At 42.7% G+C, this 21,287-nt stretch overlaps 1 protein-coding gene across 1 annotated transcript in view; it reads right to left on the reverse strand.

The window, feature by feature from the left end:
- Positions 1-1,665: 1,665 nt before the first annotated feature.
- The window catches only part of EIF6 (eukaryotic translation initiation factor 6), a 40,204-nt gene continuing 20,582 nt past the window's right edge, over positions 1,666-21,287 (reverse strand). The window contains exons 2-6 of the mRNA XM_089690640.1: positions 20,214-20,299; positions 14,650-14,825; positions 9,390-9,566; positions 6,065-6,246; positions 1,666-2,438 (exon numbers count right to left, since the gene is read on the reverse strand). Coding sequence (XP_089546766.1) covers positions 2,429-2,438; positions 6,065-6,246; positions 9,390-9,566; positions 14,650-14,825; positions 20,214-20,299 — 631 coding nt within the window. The 3' untranslated portion in view covers positions 1,666-2,428. The remainder of the gene's footprint in view (positions 2,439-6,064; positions 6,247-9,389; positions 9,567-14,649; positions 14,826-20,213; positions 20,300-21,287) is intronic.

A 21,287-nucleotide genomic window follows, 5' to 3' on the forward strand; every position in this document is an offset into this window, starting at 1 on the left:
TACTTTGGTCCGACTTTTATGCAACTTGAGGGCCACAGACTTCAATGTTAACCCTCAAAAGTTGCATGTAAATCGTACCTGATAGTTTTACATGTAACATTGGCTACAACTTTGCAAATGGAAAACAAGTCACATCCAAACTTGTGTGACTTTGGAATCGTAGAAGTGTAAATGGAGCCTTAGTACATGGCTGAGAGTCTGAGTCCGCTTTTCCCACACCCTCCACAGCCTGGAGATCCAATGATCACAGGAGGGGCAGAACAGAGTGGAAACTGACAGTCCCAGCTGTCTACTCAGAGTGGAGGGGAGAACTGAGAGATCAGCAGTGTGTAATTGCTTAGTTATCAGGGCAGGGCCAATGGGGGACAGATGCAACATTGGATAAATGCTGCATCCACCTACGCAAGTATGTATATTATTTTGAAATCCCATATTTTTCTTTTAGTTTACCCTAGACTTGTTCCATTCTTTCTGAATAGGATTATCTTCCAGTCAGGTTCAGCTATTTAATCACTTGCCTACAGGGCACTTATACCCCCTTCCTGCCCAGGCCAATTCCCAGCTTTCAGTGCTGTCACACTTTGAATGACAATTGCGCAGTCATGAAACACTGTACCCATATAACATTTTTATCATTTTTTTCCACACAAATAAGAGCTTTCTTTTGGTGGTATGTACTCACCACTGGGTGTTTTATGTTTAGCGCTATTAACAAAACATTTTGCAAACAGGTAATTTTTTTCCTTCAGTGATGTGCGTTGATGAAGCAGCACTGATGAGCACTGACAGGCGGCACTGCTGTGCAGCACTGGTGGACACTGATGGGTGGTATTGCTAGGCACAGGTGGGCACTGATCATCAGTGCCGATCCCTCCTCTGACAACTGCTGGCTCTCAGCAGTACTTCCCTCACGCTCTGACAGCGTGAGGAAAGTGCAGCAGATAACCAGCAATTGCATTTCCTGGTGATCAGTGAGTGATTGGACATGGCTGATTACATGGTAAAGGGCCGCTGTGATTGGCCTTTTACCGCATCACGTGATCAGCTGTGTCCGTAGGACACAGCAATCACAGAGATCGCTTTCTGGGAGGACTACATATAACGCCCTCTCAGAACTGGCCAGCCGCAGTGAAGCCACCATTCGGCTATCTGTGGTCAGCAAGTAGTTAAGCTCTACCCTAACCAGATGTCAGCCTTATAGATTGTACCATATTAATTGTTTATGACCACATAGATGGAAGTGTAATGCTTACCACTTACAGCAACCATCCTCTTGGTGCACATTTTTTTCCTCATTCCCCATTGTGTCACTTTGAAGGTGTCTAGACCCTGATAAAATGATAGACGTCTCTTCATTCATTTAGTGGAGAAAGGCAGTGATCTTGCATAAAATGTCTTCCAAACCATTGCACCACCACATGCTTTCATTTGTTTTACAAAGATATCTTGCTGATCCATGGACCAATTTTTTGTTAAAAAAAATAAAAAAAATGGTGAAAATACACTATATGCCTGTTCAGTGAAACAATCAAGAGATTTACTTTGGTATGTGACTATTCTCTATAATCCTCTATTGCAGAACTATGTAAAACTATATGATTTTCCCATTTTAAGTCCAACTGGGTACGTATACAGTGAAAAAACAAAAACAAACCAAGAATCATGCAGAGTTCATCAGATTTTTATTGAGCCACACAATGCTAGGGTGCTGGGCTTACTTTCTGAAACCCAGACCAAGCATTCAGAGAAATCACAGGAGCTGCACTAGTTATATGTTTGTGACTAAAGTACAGAAGCTATTGGATAAGCATGACAGCCAGAGAACTTGTCTTTCCAGCAGGGGAGGTGAACAATGACACTCTCTATCCTTAGTACATGTTTCCTTAGGAAGAAAGGCTGGTTCACCTAATTAATGGGCAGATGCTTCATTTTATGTGATGTGAACAGAGCCTTTGTAAGCTCAGCCCAAATTCCTGCTGGGCAGGTGCATATTAAAACTAACTCAATTACATATACCCACGGTATATAATAATACAGTTTAAATACATAATTGAATTTCATTTATTTTACATATTTGCTTGTAGTAACACTTTTAATAACATAAGGTTAAAATTCAAATCTTGACTTCTCAGTAGACAAGTCATGCTTGGAAGCAATGTGAAACCTACATCAATCTGTAACACACTGATTATAAAATGTATTCATTATAGTTAGCAAAACGATCAGTGCACCTACATATATGCTTCCTTCTCCGGTGCAGCTAAACATGGTATAAGTATTAGTATATTTCAGCTCAGATACAATATTGAGATACAGAGGCAGCTGTGATGACATTTGGTAGCAGTTCTATGTTCAGTTTAAGAATATGGTTGAGTACAGGGAGCAGATAAACTTCACCAGTCAACGTCATTTCTGTGAATGGAACCATTTATGTTAAACTGGAAAACAAAAAGAAAAAAAAAAGGGGCTCAGAAGACAAATTAAAATATAGTCTGCAAATCTTCCTTGCATTTATATAAGACTTAGTCTGTTGTAAATGTTCTCAGTGTGTGCTCATTTATCAGTCCTATACTTACCTTTCTGTAAAGCCGCCCATAGATGGATCAAATCTCAGCCAGTTCAGCAGGGATTGCCCAGTTTTTGAACCATCTATGGGCAGACTGATTGTACCCAAGTCAGTTGTACAACTTGTGTAAAATCTGACATGCTGGTTACACCCATTTACAGCAGCTAGCAGTGATTACTGTATTCTGCCAGTGGGGACAGCTCCCCCCGCTGGGAGAACACAATAGCTCCACAGGAGGAATTCCCCCATCAACACTGACTGTGTTTACAGGGGAATAAATTGATTTTCTTTCCTGTGAGAAAATTGCATCATGTATGGCCTGCCTAAGCCTGTGCATTGAAATTCTGTTTCTGTGATCCCCAGCCACTGCAGTTATTCCTCCATCTTGGTGTGTTATACCTGCTCAGGAGCAACTTCAGGAACATAATATGTACAGTCCGGAAGAAAGAAGGGAAAGGGGAGACATGATTGAAACCTTTAAAAAGTGGTGAATAAGGTTCAGGAGGGTATTACTTTCAACATGAAACCAAAATCAAGAACACTGGGACATGACCTTAAACTAACTGGACGAAAGTTCAAAACTAATCTTAGAAAGTACTATTTTACTGAAAGAGTAGTTGATGCTTGGAATAAACTTCCAGCAGAGGTAGTGAGCTAATCAACAGTAAATAGCTTCAAACATGCTTGGGACAAACCTACAGTATCTCACAGAAGCGAGTACATTTTTGTCAATATTTTATTCTATTCTATCTTTTCATGTAACAAAACTGAAGAAATGACACTTGGCTACAATGTAAAGTAGTGAGTGTACAGCTTGTATAACATGTAAATTTTATGCCCCCTCAAAATAACTCAACACACAGCCATTAATGTCTAAACTGCTGGCAGCAAAAGTGAGTACACCCCTAAGTGAAAATGTCCACATTGGGCCCAATTAGCCATTTTCCCTCTCCGGTGTCATGTGACCCGTTAGTGTTACAAGGTCTCAGGTGTGAATGGGGAGCAGGTGTGTTAAAGTTGGTGTTATCGCTCTCACTCTCTTATACTGGTCACTGGAAGTTCAACATGGCACCTCATGGCAAAGAACTTTCTCAAGTTCTGAAAAAAATAATGTTTGCTCTACATAAAGATGGCCTAGACTATAAGAAGATTGCCAAGACCCTGAAACTTAGCTGAAGCACAGTGGCCAAGACCATCCAGCGGTTAACCAGGACATGTTCCACTCAGAACAGGCCTCACCATGGTCGACCAAAGAAGTTGTGTACACGTGCTCAGGGCCATATCCAAAGGTTGTCTTTGGGAAATAGACATATGAGTGCTGCCAGCATTGCTGCAGAGATTGAAGGGGTGGGGGGGGTCAGCCTGTCAGTGCTCAGACCATACACCGCACACTGCATCAAATTGGTCTGCATTGCTGTCGTCACAGAAGGAAGCCTCTTCTAAAGATGATGCACAAGAAAAGCCTGCAAACAGTTTGCTGAAGACAAGCAGACTAAGGACATGGATTACTGGAACCATGTCCTGTGGTCTGATGAGACCAAGATAAACTTATTTGGTTCAGATGGTATCAAGCGTGTGTGGCAGCAACCAGGTGAGGAGTACAAAGACAAGTGTGTCTTGCCTACAGTTAAGCATGGTGGTGGGAGTGTCATGGTCTGGGGCTGCATGAGTGCTGCTGGCACTGGGGAGCTACAGTTCATTGAGGGAACCATGAATGTCAACATGTACTGTGACATACTGAAGCAGAGCATGATCCCCTCCCTTCGGAGACTGGGCCACAGGGCAGTATTCCAACATAACGACCCCAAACACACCTCCAAGATGACCACTGCCTTGCTGAAGAAGCTGAGGGTAAAGGTGATGGACTGGCCAAGCATGTCTCCAGACCTAAACCCTATTGAGCATCTGTGGGGCATCCTCAAACAGAAGGTGGAGGAGCGCAAGGTCTCTAACATCCACCAGCTCCGTGATGTAGTCATGGAGGAGTGGAAGAGTATTCCAGTGGCAACCTGTGAAGCTCTGGTGAACTCCATGCCCAAGAGGGTTAAAGGCAGTGCTGGAAAATAATTGTGGCCACACAAAATATCGACACTTTGGGCCCAATTTGGACATTTTCACTGAGGGGTGTACTCAATTTTGTTGCCAGCGGTTTCGACATTAATGGCTGTGTGTTGAGTTATTTTGAGGGGACAGCAAATTTACATTGTTATACAAGTCACATCGCAGCGGCACACGGAGCAGGCCACAAATGTGATTTGAGTTGCGCATGAGCGGCTCAGATCACACTACTCACTGACAGCCAGGGAGGAGGGACCACTAAGGTCTCTTCTGTTATAAAAACCCTTCCCTGTCAGCAGATTTTTAACAAAGACTTTACTAGCACTTTAATTGTCCTAACCATCATTGTCACAGGGAATGAATGTGAGGGTAAATGCAAATTTCTGAATTGCCACCTGAACAGGAATAGAACAGAAATCTTCCAAGGACACTAGTCTACTTAACAGCTCTCAAAGGGCAGTTTTCTTGCATGGGAAAGATAGCCATTTTCACTTCCAGTGTAATCTACTGGACAGGAACTATCTTTAAAAATACCCAGATATTTTTTGTTCTTGGGAGAGTGCAAGTGATCAGCACAGGGCCAATCAGCACTGTCTAGACAGAGGTCAGGTGTTTTGCATCCTCCCAGACCAGAAAGAAAACTCCTCCTACAAGCTTTAACCAGTGCTCTGCTGAAGTCACAAGACTGCTGATAAGGAAAGGTAATTAGCAGTTTATATTTACTGAAATAATTGCATTTCCATGTTCTGTGGGAGACCAGATATAGTGGATGCAGGGTCCTGGGTTTAGTAACACTTTAATTATACACCCTAGTCAATGCATCTAGTTCAATATGAGAAGCAACTACACTGAATCCATGTTAAGGATGGACTGCCTTTATGTTCCCCATCCCTAGATCAGTACATGCTGTGATTGGGTTCTCTACCCTTTAAAGACCAACCCCAGTCAAAGTTTCTTTTTTGGTTAGAGTGGGAAGAATTATACCTTCTATCAGGTTTTTGTTGCCATCCGAGTTTTAACCAGGCAAATTTCACCAAAATTCCTGTCCTGGTGACCACAAAGGATGTGAGATCTCTTCAGCAGGGACAGGCACTGTAAAATAAAGGGGTTCTCTCTGTCCCTCAACTTAGACAACAATAAAATCTCTTCATCGCTGTTTAAAAAAAAAAAACTTTAAAAAGTCCCAGCTGGTGTTGTGCAAGAAAACAGTTTTTCCCCTTGAACATAAAGGTTGAAACCACTTTCTTTTGTTACCTGACCAGTTGTTCCTTCTGTCAGAAGGAAGTGCTGCTTGGTTACCTGGAAAAAGGGCAAAAACTTCCCTTTCCCAATATCAAAAGCTGGTAGGATGAGGTATTTTCACCATTACAAGTTTAACTCTTGCAGTAACATAAGAGACATGGAACTATATATAGACTGCATAACATACAATGAACATACCTGTCAATGAGGGAGTCTCTCATACTGGTGGCAATAGTGCTTGGCTGGGCATCGCTTAATTTGAATACACTTTCTATGACTGACAGCTCTGTACTGGTTGTGTCCAGGCCACAGAAAGCACACCAGTCATTGACAACCATTCCTGCTGCAATCACTTCACTACCTCGATTCACTGTTCCAGCCTGCCAGGAGACAAGATTAGTTTAGCATTTACAAGTGGAAAATTTGAGATTAACTCAACTTACTCAACAAAAGACAGTAAGTGCCCATTCACATACATGAGGGCTGGATGCAGCTTGAACCACATATCCAATCTGCATGACACGTGAAATAGCATTGCTTCCTATGGTGCCTGTTCACATATGTCCGGTGCACTGGCAGTGCGGATTCAGTTCGGTTTGAGCCTGGGTTCACACTTGTGCGGTGCAGCATACCGCATGTGATTCGCACAGGAACCGCACCGCATACATTTTGTAAGGCTCCAATCGCACCACATTCGCACCAAAAATGTGCAGGACCCTTTTTTTGGTCCGCAGTAGAATTGGATTGCATGGGTGTTCAGACCCATGCGTTCCGATTTTGCACATCGCACCACGTTTTATGAACGGATTTCGGCACGTCAACTTAAAATACACACCCGCAATGGTTCATGTGAACAGGGTGCGATTGTGATGCGGTGCGGAAATCGCACAGAAACTGCTGCAAATTTTGCACTGCATCAGTGTTAACCCAGGCTCAAAAAGAATCATGAACGATTTCTGAGCTCAGGTGCGGATTACAGGCTATTGACTTCTATGGGAACCGTTTATAAACAACATGTTCAAATCTTTCAATAGATTCAAATCCTGAGCCGATCCTGTCCTGAACCTGATGTAAACCAGGCTTGAACCGCTGAACAGCTACTGCATCGAGAACCTGAGCTTCAATCCGCACCGGGCGTGTGAATCAGCTCTTACGAGTGTCAAACCAGTTGAAGTTACACAGTTGGAAACAGTTCTCAAAAAGTAGCAGTTGAAGGAAAAATCAACCTGGAATAATAAAAGCTAAACCCCTAGGCAGATTTAAAAAAAAAAAAAAAAAAAAAGATTTCTGCACCGCATCATAAATCGCACTCCTTTCACACAAACCATTGCGGGTGTGTATTTTAAGTTAACGACACCCCAAAATCAGTTCACAAAACATGGTGCAATGTGCAGAATCGGATCGCATAGGCATACACACCCATGCGATCCGATTCTAGTGCGGACCAAAATAAAAAAAAGGGTCCTGCAGTGTTTTGGTGCGCATGTGATGCGATTTGAGCCATACAACATGTATGTGTCAAACCGGACCGCACAGAATTCGCATTTGATTTGCACAGGAATGCGGTGCGGTTCCTGTGCGAATCACATGCGGTATGTTGCACCGCACAAGTGTGAACCCAGCCTTAAAGTGGAACTTGAATAAAAAATAAAAAAGCTGAGCAGGCAGCCCTATACTGCAGAAGAGACCGTGCTAGGTCTCATCTGTATTCAGTCACACTTACTTGCCTGCTCACTGCTCATAGCCCTCTATCAAATGTAAATGAAGCTGCGCTTCTGTGGTTACTGTCCAGATGAGGACAACACTTTTGGTTTGGAGACAGGCCAGGGGCCAATATGTACCGCCTGACACTTATTCTTCTTACACTCCTCTATGGGGTAATCCTAACCTGGCTCATTTTCACACCATCCCAGATACCTCTTTATGAGCCAGACATGATATTGTGCTAGTAAAACATATAAAGCTGGAAGGTACTCTACTATCTTTTAATGCGCTTCAAGATACTTACCACCTACCCAACATGAAGTTCTTTAGATTTTACAATTGCGTCATCCTGTAACTCTCCTATCTGACCAACTAGAGGCGCTGTTGTTTGGTAATGACTTACCTAAACTTCTATCAGCAATATACTCCCAATTAATCCCTCTGACCTTACCTAAAATAACTGCTATATCATAAGTGGCATGATAACATTCCCTCCCTGACGGAAGATTGGGAATACGGCCTTCTCCAATTTTTTAAGAATATGATTCCCTCCAGGGATTGGTTCCAACTGAAATGTATTCAGAGTCTACTACACCTCTCAGCATTTGGCAGTTATCTATCCTGGTACTCCTGATACTTGCTGTGGGCATACCTTCATGTTTTTTGACTCTGCCCTAAGCTGCAATGTTACTGGCAGGGAGTGGTGGACACTTAACGCAGTGGGTAACCTTTCCTTCCCACTGCACCCCACTCTGTGGCCACTAGGCCTTGTGGAGGGTTTGGTGCCAACTAGACATTAAAGTTTATTTGTGTTCTACTCCGCCTTCTATGCTAGACAAGCAATTCTACTGAAATGGAAGTCATTTGCCTATGCAAGTAGGAACTGTCCTCATAAATTTGATAAAACGTGGAAGTGTTGGGTTGAGGCGCAAGATATCACCATTTACTTCCTATTGTGGCTGTACAATTAGAGGACCTAGGTTGTAGGTTTTCCTACGTATATATTTTACATTATTGTTGCCTTTTTTCTTCTCTGCCCCCCCCCCCCCCTTCCTCTTTTTCTCTTCTTTCCCTTTTTCCATGGTGCTCCAGACATGTGTCCGTTTAAACTCGCCTACATCCAATCTGATCCACCAAAAACCAGCCAGATGGGGATCTGTTCCCCTTCCATCTAGCGCATCGGATGGCAGATGGGTGTAAATGGACAGGCGGTCTGTTTACATCCAACCTTCCATAGGGTAGACCGGGCTGTGTCTGCTCTGCATAAGTGGAATAGACATAGACCTGTAACCTGCCTGCCTGCTCAGCGGGGATCTGCAGACAGATACCCTGCTCAGCAAGTGGAACACAGGTGGATTCCACCTCATGTAAAAGGGGCCAGAGCAGAGGCGTCGCTAGGGTTGGTGTCACCCGGTGCAGTAACACGTGGTGTCACCCCTCCAGAGAGGAAGGAGTGGTGCCGATGTAGCGGTAAAATGAGTGTCCCGAACCGTGAAGATATGTATTCCCTGAAGCAACTGCGCATGTGCCGGTTTCAGGCCGAAGAAGATACATATCTTCACAGGTCCGGAATAGTCATTTAACCGGTACACCCGGGCAACTGTCACTGTGCCGGGAATCCGGGATCACCCCAATATCTGGCCAGGACATTCACAGAGCCCAGAAGCTCTGCTGGTATCCTGCTCCTGCACGCCCTGTGATGGTGTCACCCAGTGCAGCCCACACCCCCCTTAGGGACACCACTGGGCCAGACTGTGATTCTAGAAGACCGCTTGGGAAAATCCTCTCAGGTATATAGATTTTTAATTCTGTAACTCACCACAAGAGGGACCTGGAGAAGAGATGACAACTCATCCTGGTCTTCTATTGATGTTTTAGGGTGCACCAAGCCTCCTTGATTGCTGAAAGCACAGTAACTTCCAACCAGCACTTGATCGGCAACGGTCTGTCTAAACACCTCTACTTTCAGCACATCTGCCAAAATCTCTTCGGTCTCCTGGAACATAAAACAGCATATCATCTCCTGCCCACACTAAACAGATTCAAAGATAAATAGAGAGCTAGTAGCATAAATCCAGACATGTCAGAGGAATAAATATTAGCAAGTACAGTGAGGGAAATGTATCAAAACTGGAGCAGACAGGAGCTTAATGGCTGCCATGCACAACTGCTCCAGATTTTCATTTTCAAAGCTTAAATTAAGAAATTGAAGTCAGAATATAAAGCAGCTCTGCCTGGCAGCCAATCAGCTTCTGAGTGTTTGAGTTTGATAAATTCCTCTCAATGTGCATAAAGCTTTGGCACTTTAGTAACATTAATGAAAGGTAATATGGGTAAAGGTCACATCTATTTGTCCAAAGGAAAAGGCTGAAGGTCAGCCATGAATATGGAATAGAATTGTTTTTGCCACCATTCTATTAACCCCATAACACATATACGCAGCGTCCAAGATGTGGGCTTTAATCCTGGACACCACAAATGTGTTCCTGCTCACCAGACCGCTGTGATAGCCTCTGATTGGCTATCACAGTGATCAATCACAGTGCAGCCCATTTTGTTAACAAAACAGTGTTAGAAAAAAAAAAAAAAGCTAGATCAAAGCTTGATCTAGGTCAGTGTCCGGGTTAGTGTTAGGCCCCTTTCAGATGGGGCAGACCCATCAGCAGATCCGCTTGTTCACAGGGGGGTCTCTCCGCTGATCCAAGATGACAGGTCTGTGTCCGCGGTTTACTATGGGGCTGCCGAATGGAAACAGACCGCCTGACTGTTTCCATTCGACTGTCATCCAATCCAATAAGTGGATGATCACCATCAGTCTGTTTTTAGCGTACAGGATCAGATGCCAGTGGGTGTCAGCAGACCCTCCACTCCACAGAGGGCCATGGAAGGTCCAATCGGGTCAAACTGAAAAACCAGACAGGATCAGTATATTTTAGGTAGGGGATATATATATATAGTCAGGTCCATAAATATTGGGACATCCACACAATTCTAACATTTTTGGCTCTATACACCACCACAATAAATTTGAAATGAAACAAACAAGATGTGCTTTAACTGCAGACTGTCAGCTTTAATTTGAGGGTATTTACATCCAAATCAGGTGAACGGTGTAGGAATTACAACAGTTTGCATATTTGCCTCCCACTTGTTAAGGGACCAAAAGTAATGGGACAGAATAATAATCATAAATCAAACTTTCACTTTTTAATACTTGGTTGCAAATCCTTTGCAGTCAATTACAGCCTGAAGTCTGGAATGCATAGACATCACCAGACGCTGGGTTTCATCCCTGGTGATGCTCTGCCAGGCCTCTACTGCAACTGTCTTCAGTTCCTGCATGTTCTTAGGGCATTTTCCCTTCAGTTCTGTCTTCAGCAAGTGAAATGCATGCTCAATCGGATTCAGGTCAGGTGATTGACTTGGCCATTGCATAACATTCCACTTCTTTCCTTTAAACTCTTTGGTTGCTTTTGCAGTATGCTTTGGGTCATTGTCCATCTGCACTGTGAAGCGGCATCCAATGAGTTCTGAAGCATTTGGCTGAATATAAGCAGATAATATTGGCCAAAACATTTCAGAACTCATCCGGCTGCTTTTGTCAGCAGTCACATCATCAATAAATACAAGAGAACCAGTTCCATTGGCAGCCATACATGCCCACGCCATGACACTACCACCACCATGCTTCACTGATGAGGTGGTATGCTTAGGATGAGCAGTTCCTTTCCTTCGCCATACTCTTCTCTTCCCATCACTCTGGTACAAGTTGATCTTGGTCTCATCTGTCCATAGGATGTTGTTCCAGAACTGTGAATGCTTTTTTAGATGTCGTTTGGCAAACTCTAATCTGGCCTTCCGGTTTTTGAGGCTCACCAATGGTTTACATCTTGTGGTGAACCCTCTGTATTCACTCTGGTGAAGTCTTCTCTTGATTGTTGACTTTGACACATACACCTACCTCCTGGAGAGTGTTCTTGATCTGGCCAACTGTTGTGAAGGGTGTTTTCTTCACCAGGGAAAGAATTCTTCGGTCATACACCACATTTGTTTTCCGTGGTCTTCCGGGTCATTTGGTGTTGCTGAGCTCACCGGTGCGTTCCTTCTTTTTAAGATTGTTCCAAACAGTTGTTTTGGCCATGCCTAATGTTTTTGCTATCTCTCTGATGGGTTGGTTTTGTTTTTTCAGCCTAATGATGGCTTGCTTCACTGATAGTGACAGCTCTTTGGATCTCATCTTGAGAGTTGACAGCAACAGATTCCAAATGCAAATAGCACACTTGAAATTAACTCTGGACCTTTTATCTGCTCATTGTAATTGGGATAATGAGGGAATAAAACACACCTGGCCATGGAACAGCTGAGAAGCCAATTGTCCCATTACTTTTGGTCCCTTAACAAGTGGGAGGCACATATGCAAACTGTTGTAATTCCTACACCGTTCACCTGATTTGGATGTAAATACCCTCAAATTAAAGCTGACAGTCTGCAGTTAAAGCACATGTTGTCTGTTTCATTTCAAATCCATTGTGGTGGTGTATAGAGCCAAAAATGTTAGAATTGTGTCAATGTCCCAATATTTATGGACCTGACTGTGTGTGTGTGTATATATATGAAAAAAAAAAAAGAAAATTGTGCACTATTGTTCCTGGGCCCTACTCCAGGTACAAACATACACATGTGGCATCACTGCAATTGTCAGGAGAATTTATTTTGGGTTGTTCTTTGTTGGTAGGTTATGGTAGTAGAAAGAAATATACAGCTAAGTTTAAAAAAATGTTTTTAATATTTTTGGCCAGTTTTTCTTTAATAAAAAAAAATATCAAGAAAAAAATATCATCCATTACCATTTACCACCAAATGAAATCACACTTTGTCCTGAAAAAACAAGATATAATCCACCTCGATGCACAAAGTAGTTGTGATGATACGTACAATTTTACTAACGCACGTCAAAGGTGCAAAATTGGGCCTGCGCATTAACCACTTGATGACCAGAGACGTACCCATACGCTGCTCTACTTCAAGTGGTTATACCGAGATGATGCCCACAACTCTCTCGAGCTCTCCCATACCACCAGGAGACCCGAGTGACAAGCCGGCGCTTCTGCCAGCTGACCATATGGTATAGGAAATCAGAAACGATGAGCATTCATCCCTTGCTGTTTCCCCAGATGTAAACAGTGCCATTAGTGTGATCAGATGTTTTTAAAGGCAGAAGAGACATCCAAGATCTGACAGGCCCCAGATCTCTCCATAAATGCACAATTTTAAAGTTTGACATGTTTGGAATCTTTTTACTTGGCATAATATTGTTTACATTTTATCAAACAATTGGGGATTATATTGTGTTTTTGTGCATTAAAATAAAAAAAAGTGTATTTTTTTCCAAAACATTACATTTTAAAAAAACTGCTGCGCAAAAACCGTGACATAAAAAATAACAACACCCACCATTTTAAAAAAATATATAATGTTTGGGGGTTCTCAGAAATTTTCTAGAAAAAAAATACTGATTTTTGCATGTAAAACAAAGTGTCAGAAAAGGTTTGCTCCTAAAGCGGTTAAGGTATGTTTACCCTAGGGTAACAGAGGTAAGAAAACCATCACTTTGTCCAGCATGAACAATGTTAGAGTATCCTCTTTACAGCCCAACCCATTTATACCACAAACATCCCCATCTAAAAAAAATATTAAAGTGTTAAAGAAAATTTATTATTTTAATTAGAAAAAAAAAACATGTTGTACTCACCTGCTCTGTGTAATGGTAGTGCACAGAGTGGCTCCAATCCTCCTCTTCTCATGTCCCTCGCCGGCAATCCTGGCTCCTCTTCTTCTTAAGTCCCCATAGCAAGCCATTTTCTATGGAGGCACGGTGTCTGCTCACTCCTGAGCTGTGCGTCTATGGAGCCACACTCCATAGACTCACACAGCAGGACTTAGCCACGCCCTTTCTCCTCATTGCATTTGATTAACAGCAGCAGGAGCCAATTGCTCCTGTTGCTGCATGAGTCCTGTGTAAAAAGGAAGAGAGGGGAGAAAAGATGCAGCTGTGCACAGCACTGGATCTATTCTCCCATCTCTTCCCCTTCACACAGAAAAAGGGGGGGGGGGCAGAGAAATCTAAAATGTTTTTTGCCTTAAAGGATAAGTTCACCTTTGGGAACAGGTTGCATGTTCCACCTGTTTTTAGAGTATAACATATAACACCTGCTGCACCCTCCTCCCTGTGACAGAAGTACAGGCAGAAGTTCCCTGTATCACCTGTATTTAAAAACAGAGCATGTGTTCTGTGAATGAACTACAAGTCCCGACAGCCTAAGCGGCTGCCGGTTTGTAGTTTTGAATGAACTACCACGGTGCTGTGGAATGCCATGGTAGTTTATTGAATCTTTTTGTCGTATATCAGGTTGCTCATACATCGCGTACGGGCAAGCAGATATACTGACCTGTCTGCAGGAGACCTGTATGGCACCAGCGATCTACTGACCCACTGCTGCAATGCTTTACAGGCTCCTGGAGCCAAAAATAGTAAATGCACATTTTTTTATCTGCAAAAATGTATTATTTTTGTGCAAAACGTGAACTTATCCTTTATTGCAAGCAATGCTTTAAGGTAAATAAAATACGGTTTTAGCTTTAGTACCACTTTAAATCATGAGCTAGCAAGCCCCCTTTGTTAATTATAGGTGATCAGTACTTTGTTCTGTGACAGAAAACAGTACAGAGAAGAGGGATAGAGCTGCATGCTCCGATCTCTCTGCGGATTCCACCTCCAAATCAGCTCAGAATGTAAGGAGTGCAGCTCTGCTCCTGTAGTGTAAACCCTGCACAGGCAGAGAGAGAGGGATGTGAGCTGTCAGTCATCTCACAACTGGTCTATATCCTCTTATTTAGGAGCAGACCTGTGCTAATTTCTTTTTCACTCTGAAATAAGAAACTGGCACGAGTGGTGCAGGTGGACCTGAGATAAGTATCTGCTCAAGTGGCACATGCCACGCCTGACAGTTTCCTGCACCATTATAATGGCACAGGTTGCTTCGTTCATCCCCATGACAGTGTGAAAACAGAAAACATACCCTGTCAAGGTCAGGGTGAACCAGAGCTACATAGTCATTACAAGCTATCACATTCCCCAAGGCAGACAGCCTCTCCTCCACCCGCTGGATCCGGACAGATTCTGGCAAACTGTTTCTTATATTTTGGAGCTCCTGGTCTGTTGTGTTATTTGGAACTAGAAGGCCATTACGATTTCCTAAAACACAAGAAAAGCAAAATGGCAAGGTAAGACAAAAAACATCAAACAAAATTTAAATGTACAGCCTATTTCAGAGTACAAACACCTATAGGTGAAAATTTTCATTACATAAGTGGTGGGGTGTAATTGTTCACAAAGGATAACATTGTGCTTTCAGCACAGCTCACAGGAAGTAACAAAGACACTGCATTCCTGGTAAGATCAACAGGTATTCTCTGCACTTGCTGAAAATGTTCTTAAGATTTTGGGCACCAATTCACAAAAAAAATATTGGAGAATTGGAGAAAGTACAGAGAAGGGCAACCAAACTGATAAGAGGCATGGAGGAGATCAGCTATGAGGAAAGATTAGAGGAACTGAATTTATTCTCTTGAGAAGAGGAGATTAAGGGGGGATATGATCAACATGTATAAATACATCAGTGGTTCATATAGTGAACTCGGTGTAGAGTTATTCACCCTGAGGTCATCACAGAGGACAAGGGGGCACTCTTTACGTCTGGAGGAAAAGACATTTAATCTCCAAACACGGAAAGGTTTCTTCACAGTGACAACTGTGAAAATGTGGAATAGACTCCCTCAACAGTTGGTTCTGGCCAGCTCAGTGGATTGCTTTAAAAAAGGCCTGGATTCTTTCTTGGATACACAGAATATAACTGAATACTAACATTTATAGGTAAAGTTGATCCAGGGAATATCCGATTGCTTCTCGGGGGATCAGGAAGGAATTTTTTTTCCCTGCAGGAGCAAATTGGATCATGCTCTGCTGGGTTTTTTGCCTTCCTCTGGATCAACTGTGAGTGTAGGATTATAACTTTTTTTTGTATTTAATGATTGAACTGGATGGACTTTTGTCTTTTTTCAGCCAGACTATGTAACTAACAAAAGAAAAAACCAATGCAGCCACTACATCTATGGACTGCAAAATATACGGTGTAACATTTTTGTTCTTGGGTTTAGATAACCTTTAAATATGAACTCCAACTTTGAAGATAGCAGTTATAAATGCTTTGGTAATTACCTCCTGAAGTCTGCCCTGTAGATTGTTTCCCACCCACCCCCCTATGTTGCCAGCCACAATTAAAAAGTAAATAATGGATTCTCCCTCCGTTTAGTTCCTTATTTTTAGGCTATGCTACCAAAAGCATTGTGTTCACTCCCCTCCGTGATCCTTGAGACTATAGAGGGAAAGTCAACATGTTGGCAATGCTGACCGAATGGGGGGGGGGGGGGGGGGTTGGGTATGTGCTGAATGAACATAATTGGCTTACAATCCCACCGAGTTACATCTACCTCCTAAGGCCTGTTCTCCCCTAGCCCTGCAGGTACTGTTCTGTTAGCCAGCACGGTGGCTAAGTGGTTAGCACTTCCACCTAGCAGCACTAAGATAGTTGGTTCTAATCCCAACCAAGACACTCCCTACCTGGAGTTGGTATGATCTCCCTGTGCGGGTTTCCTTTGGATACTCTGGTCTCCTCCCACACACCAAAGATATACTGGTAGGTTAATTGGCTTCTGTCTAAATTGGCCATAGTATGTGTGTGTATATGTATAGTAATGTGAGTGACGGGCCTTCAATTGTAAGCTTCTTGACAGCAAATTCTGCATGAGCCATCTCGGAATGTGCTGGTATCATCAACTGGTAATTGCTGTTTAACCTTTTATTTATTTTTGCTATTTTCTGTATAATCCTGCATGACTACATATTGATATGTTTTTGCTTGCTATAGGAATTTGTGTTTTGTTTTTCCCTGAAGAAGCGTTGTCCCATGAAACACGTTGGAAACTTAAAACAAAGTACCTGCTCATGGTTCCAAGTGGAAACTACATGTCTATATGTTCATCAAAACCTATGATACTATATGTTTAGGTGTTCTATATCAACCCATATATAATTACATGTTTCCATTGTTAGCCATGTACCATAATGTCTATCCTTGTCTACAGCTTAGCCTTCATGTCCTGAGGCTATAGCTGTTGGTTGTATGTGGCTGATACCCGTGTCGCCCTTTTGGGTGTAGGACATGAGTAACATTTATTGTGGCCAGGTCTCATTTATTGTATTTTATGTTTTTCTATGTATATGTCTGATGATCATGCTCCACCGGTTGGTGGTTTTTTAACCTAATAAAAGGTGTTCAATTTTATAAACTGTCCTTACATTTTTGTTTGATTTATGTTTATTGATATGGTTTGGTACCTCCAAAGCCCCACTACTGTTTCTTGGTTAGGGTCCTATTCAATATAATTCTTGACAACAGGGACTGAAGTGAATGTACAATGTATGTAAAATGCTGCGTATAATGATGGTACAAGTACCTGTAATATATAACATGGCCAGAACCACCCTGAAACTATATTTGTCCCAAAGGATTATGGGACATGTAGTTTCAAGAGATTTCATTATTAAGAAAGAGAGGCTCCTCCAGGAAAGCTAGAGAGAAAATATGAGGTCACAGGTAAGTGAAACTGCTGTACACGACGCTAGAAGGAAACGAAAATTAAAATTACCAATGTAAGTGTGCTGGCAAGTCTGACAAGACTTTGTGCACGCTCCAGTCTTAGTAAATCAATCCCAATCTGGTGAAGCTCTGCATAGAAACCAATCATTTTCCAGGTTATATTGTCAAAGGTTAATAGAACAAGCAGAAGTTAGAAGCTGACTGGCTACCATGCACAGCTGCACCAGATTCCTAGTACTCCAGTTATAGTAAATCCCCCCCAAGAGTAGGTAGGACTTCAGTCCTTTTGCTGCCAGAGCAATTTTTAGATTTTGCACACACATTAAAATGCATATTTTGTACAGTATATATTTCTGAATATGTAGACATTATTGGGCGAATCTGCAGATCAAATCACAAGATTTGCTGCCACTTTCAGGTTAATGGACACTGTCCAAAAAAAGCAGGAATTCCCCCTCCAGACAGAACCCTTCTTAACTCAGCTAAGCTTCAGTTTTGTAGCAAACAAGAAAATACAAGAGTGGAAGAATCTGTGTCCGGAGACATACTCCAAGAAAAGGATTTTACAGATAAACTAATAAATCCTAATTTCTTAATCATACATCACGGGGCACAGATGACCTCATATTTACACTCACAGGCCACTTTATTAGGTACACTTGTTCAATTGATTGGTAACATAAACTGCTAATCAGCCAACCACATGGCAGTAACTCAATGCATTTAGGGAAGTAGGCACGGTGAAGACGACTTGCTGAAGTTCAAACTGAGCATAAAAATGGGGAAGAAAGGGGATTTAAGTGACTTAAAACATGGTATGGTTGTCGGTGCCAGATGGGCTGGTCTGAGTATTTAAAAAAACTGCTGATCTACTGGGATTTTCACGCACAACCATCTCTAGAGTTTACAGAGAATGGTCCAAAAAAAAATAAAATATCCAGTGATCGGCAGTTGTGGGGTTTAAAATGCCTTGTTGATGTCAGAGGAGAATGGGCAGACTGGTTGCTGCAACATTCAAATGGTAGGGTCAGAATTTGGAGTAAACAACATGAAAGCATGGATCCGTCCTGTCTTGTATCAACGGTTCAGGATGTGGTGGTGGTGGTTGTCTAATGGTGTGAGGGATATTTTCTTGGCACTTTCAAGGTGTACCTAATATACTGGCTGGTGAGTGTATAACTACTTTGGATGTCCCAAAGCCCAAAAACAACATGGGGGCCAGATTACAAAGCCAACTGCACAACCTTCCACCCAAAATTGGGGTCTGCAGAGGAAGGAACATCTACCTAGTACAACTTAGTAAATGTGGGAAGAGAAAAGCAGGTAGCAGCCTTACAAACTTGAACCAGAGAAGCTTGATCCTAATTAGCCCAGAAGGCACTAACAGTCCTGATGAAAAGGGCTTTAACAGGGAAGAGAAATGCCTTGCTCGTAAGACCATAGGTTTGAGAAATGGGCTGACATAGCCACCTACAAACAACAGATCCAAGAAGCAGCCTGACTCTCAGGCAGAGCAAACAAGGATTTACAATGACAATACGAAGCTGTAGGCTTCAGATAAACTTGAACATCTAACGTGTGAACCGCCTGCTTATTAAGATGAGAACAAAGTTAGAAAGATGAAACTACCTTAGGTAGGAAGGAGGACTGAGGCTTCAACACCACCTTATTATCCTGGTGAAGAACCAGGAAGAGTTCCTTGCAGGCAAGAGCGGCCAACTCTAAGACCCCGAGAGCTAAAGTAATGGCTACTAAAAAGAAAAACCTGCACACAGGGAGCGACAAGGGTATCTCATGGAAAAGTTCAAAAGGAGAAGACTGCAAAACAGACAAGAAAAAGTTAGCTACCACGGAGACAAGGGGGGGGGGGGGTTAAAGCTTTGGTAAAGCTTTTACCAAAGAAAAAAATAGTAGTGGGTATCAAACACATTGGCCAAGATCTCTCTCTTAACGGTACTTGAAGCCAGAGACATCTCCACACCAGACTGGAGAAAGGCCAAAATGTGCTCTACAACATCGGGAAAGAAACTAACAAGCTTCACACCATGTGAAACGGGCTTTCTGCACCCAATGTGGCCTCTAACGTTGCCTGAACATCTCCCTCTCAAGCATCCAGCGGTGCTCTAGACATACAATGATATAAAAAGATATAACTTTCAAACAATTGTTGAGACAAAGAGGGGCAGAATCGGGCACTGATTCCACCCAAATCTTTGCTGTGATGGTACTTCCCATCCCGGCATGCATCAAGCATTAGGGACCCTCCAAATAAAGGTTAAATTGGTTGTAAAGGCTGAAGGTTTTTTACCTTCCTGTATTCTATGCAGGAAGGTAAAAAAAACCCTACTGTGTGCAGCAGCTCCCTCAGCCCTCTCAATACTTACCTGAGCCTCATCGCGATCCAGCGATGTGAATGACAGCCTCGCCTGCCCTGGGTTTGTACCTCCTCATTAGCTGAGACAGCAAGCAGGAGCCATTGGCTCCAACTGCTATCAATCACAGACAGTCATCAATGAGGAGAGGGAGGGGGTGGGGCTAAACCATGGCTCCATGTGTGAATGGACACATGGAGCAGTGGGGGTCCCCATAGCAAGTTGCTTACTGTGGGGGCACCCGACAAACAGGAGGAGCCAGGAGAGCCTGCAGGAGACCCAAAAAGAGGAGGATCCAGGCTGCTCTGTGCAAAACCACTGCACACAGTAGGTAAGTATAGACATGTTTTGTTATTTAAAAAAAAATAATAATCTTTAGAAGTCGCTTTAATAAGGAGGCATTAAACAGGTTGATGCGTGCAATTTGGGCACATTAGGAATTTAGTGTAAAACCTACTTTCTAGCAAATATGAAATTATGCCCAAGGAACTGAATTACATATTCTCCACCTCACCCCTGAACAACTCAAAAAAGAACAGGGGCAATACGCACCTACGCACATCCTTCCGATAATTCTGCACCCTGCTATTGATGCATGGACAACAGGTATCGTCTCTGAAAGCTCCCCTTCAAACACACTGCAATGAAAGAAAAGAAAAAGGTTAGAATACGTGTGATTGCAAGGCCTGCCCACCTCAGAGAGATAGCCTATCCTTCCCAGACCCGTCACCAAAACAGAAGGGAGGTTACAACTTCCCAACAGGGACAAAGGCAGCAATAAAAACACAAGAGACATTCAACCTTTTACTCTTTGTACAGAATTTAGAAAACAATTTTGGCTTTACAGTAAGCATGTTAGTATCCAAGATATTTAAACTGGCAGCACAAATTGAATCCATGCCTGCGCTTTTTTCTGTTTAGCTTCTTGAGCACCCCAGGATCCCCACAACGCAGACTGTAGCAAAATGCAAAACTCAAGTTGCCTTGCCAGATTTTTCCTCCTGCGTCCTCTAATTGTGCTTTTCCTCAGTGGACAGCCTCAGTGACCAAGGGCAAAGTGGTGTAAGGGGAATGCCTAAACGGTCAGCACATGCATATTGAGTCTGCCAAGTTTTGGAGCCCTGGGATGCTCAAGAGCCAGAAGCTGCATCAACAGTCTCTATAAAAATGCTAACAGCTGTCTTACAATCCACGAGGCTTTAATGCAGTCTTTGCTGACTACCTTCTAAGTCACTGCACCGGAACAAATAGGTAAATCTGCCTACAGTTCTCAGGTCACAGAATCAAAATATTACAGCAGGTAAAATAAGTATTGAACACATCACCATTTTCCTCTGTAAATAGATTTCTAAAGGTGCTATTGACATGGAAATGGAAAGACACCAGCTGAAATCTATCAGTAATTAGAAAGCAATCCTGCCCCTTGGCAGTGCAACTAATAACAGCTGCTTCAGTCTCAACTGATGGCCTATAAAAAGGTGTCTCATTACCAAGGTGTCACACAAGAAACATCTCATGATGGGTAAAAGCAAAAAACTTGCTCAAGACCTTTGCAACCTTATTGTTGCAAAACATAGTGATGGCATTTGTTACAGAAGGATTTCTAAACTTCTGAATGTTCCAGTG

The sequence above is a fragment of the Staurois parvus genome, unplaced genomic scaffold (assembly GCF_062004578.1).
Source record: "Staurois parvus isolate SC_StPar_1 unplaced genomic scaffold, SC_StPar_1.0 ptg000538l, whole genome shotgun sequence".
Lineage (NCBI taxonomy): Eukaryota > Metazoa > Chordata > Amphibia > Anura > Ranidae > Staurois > Staurois parvus.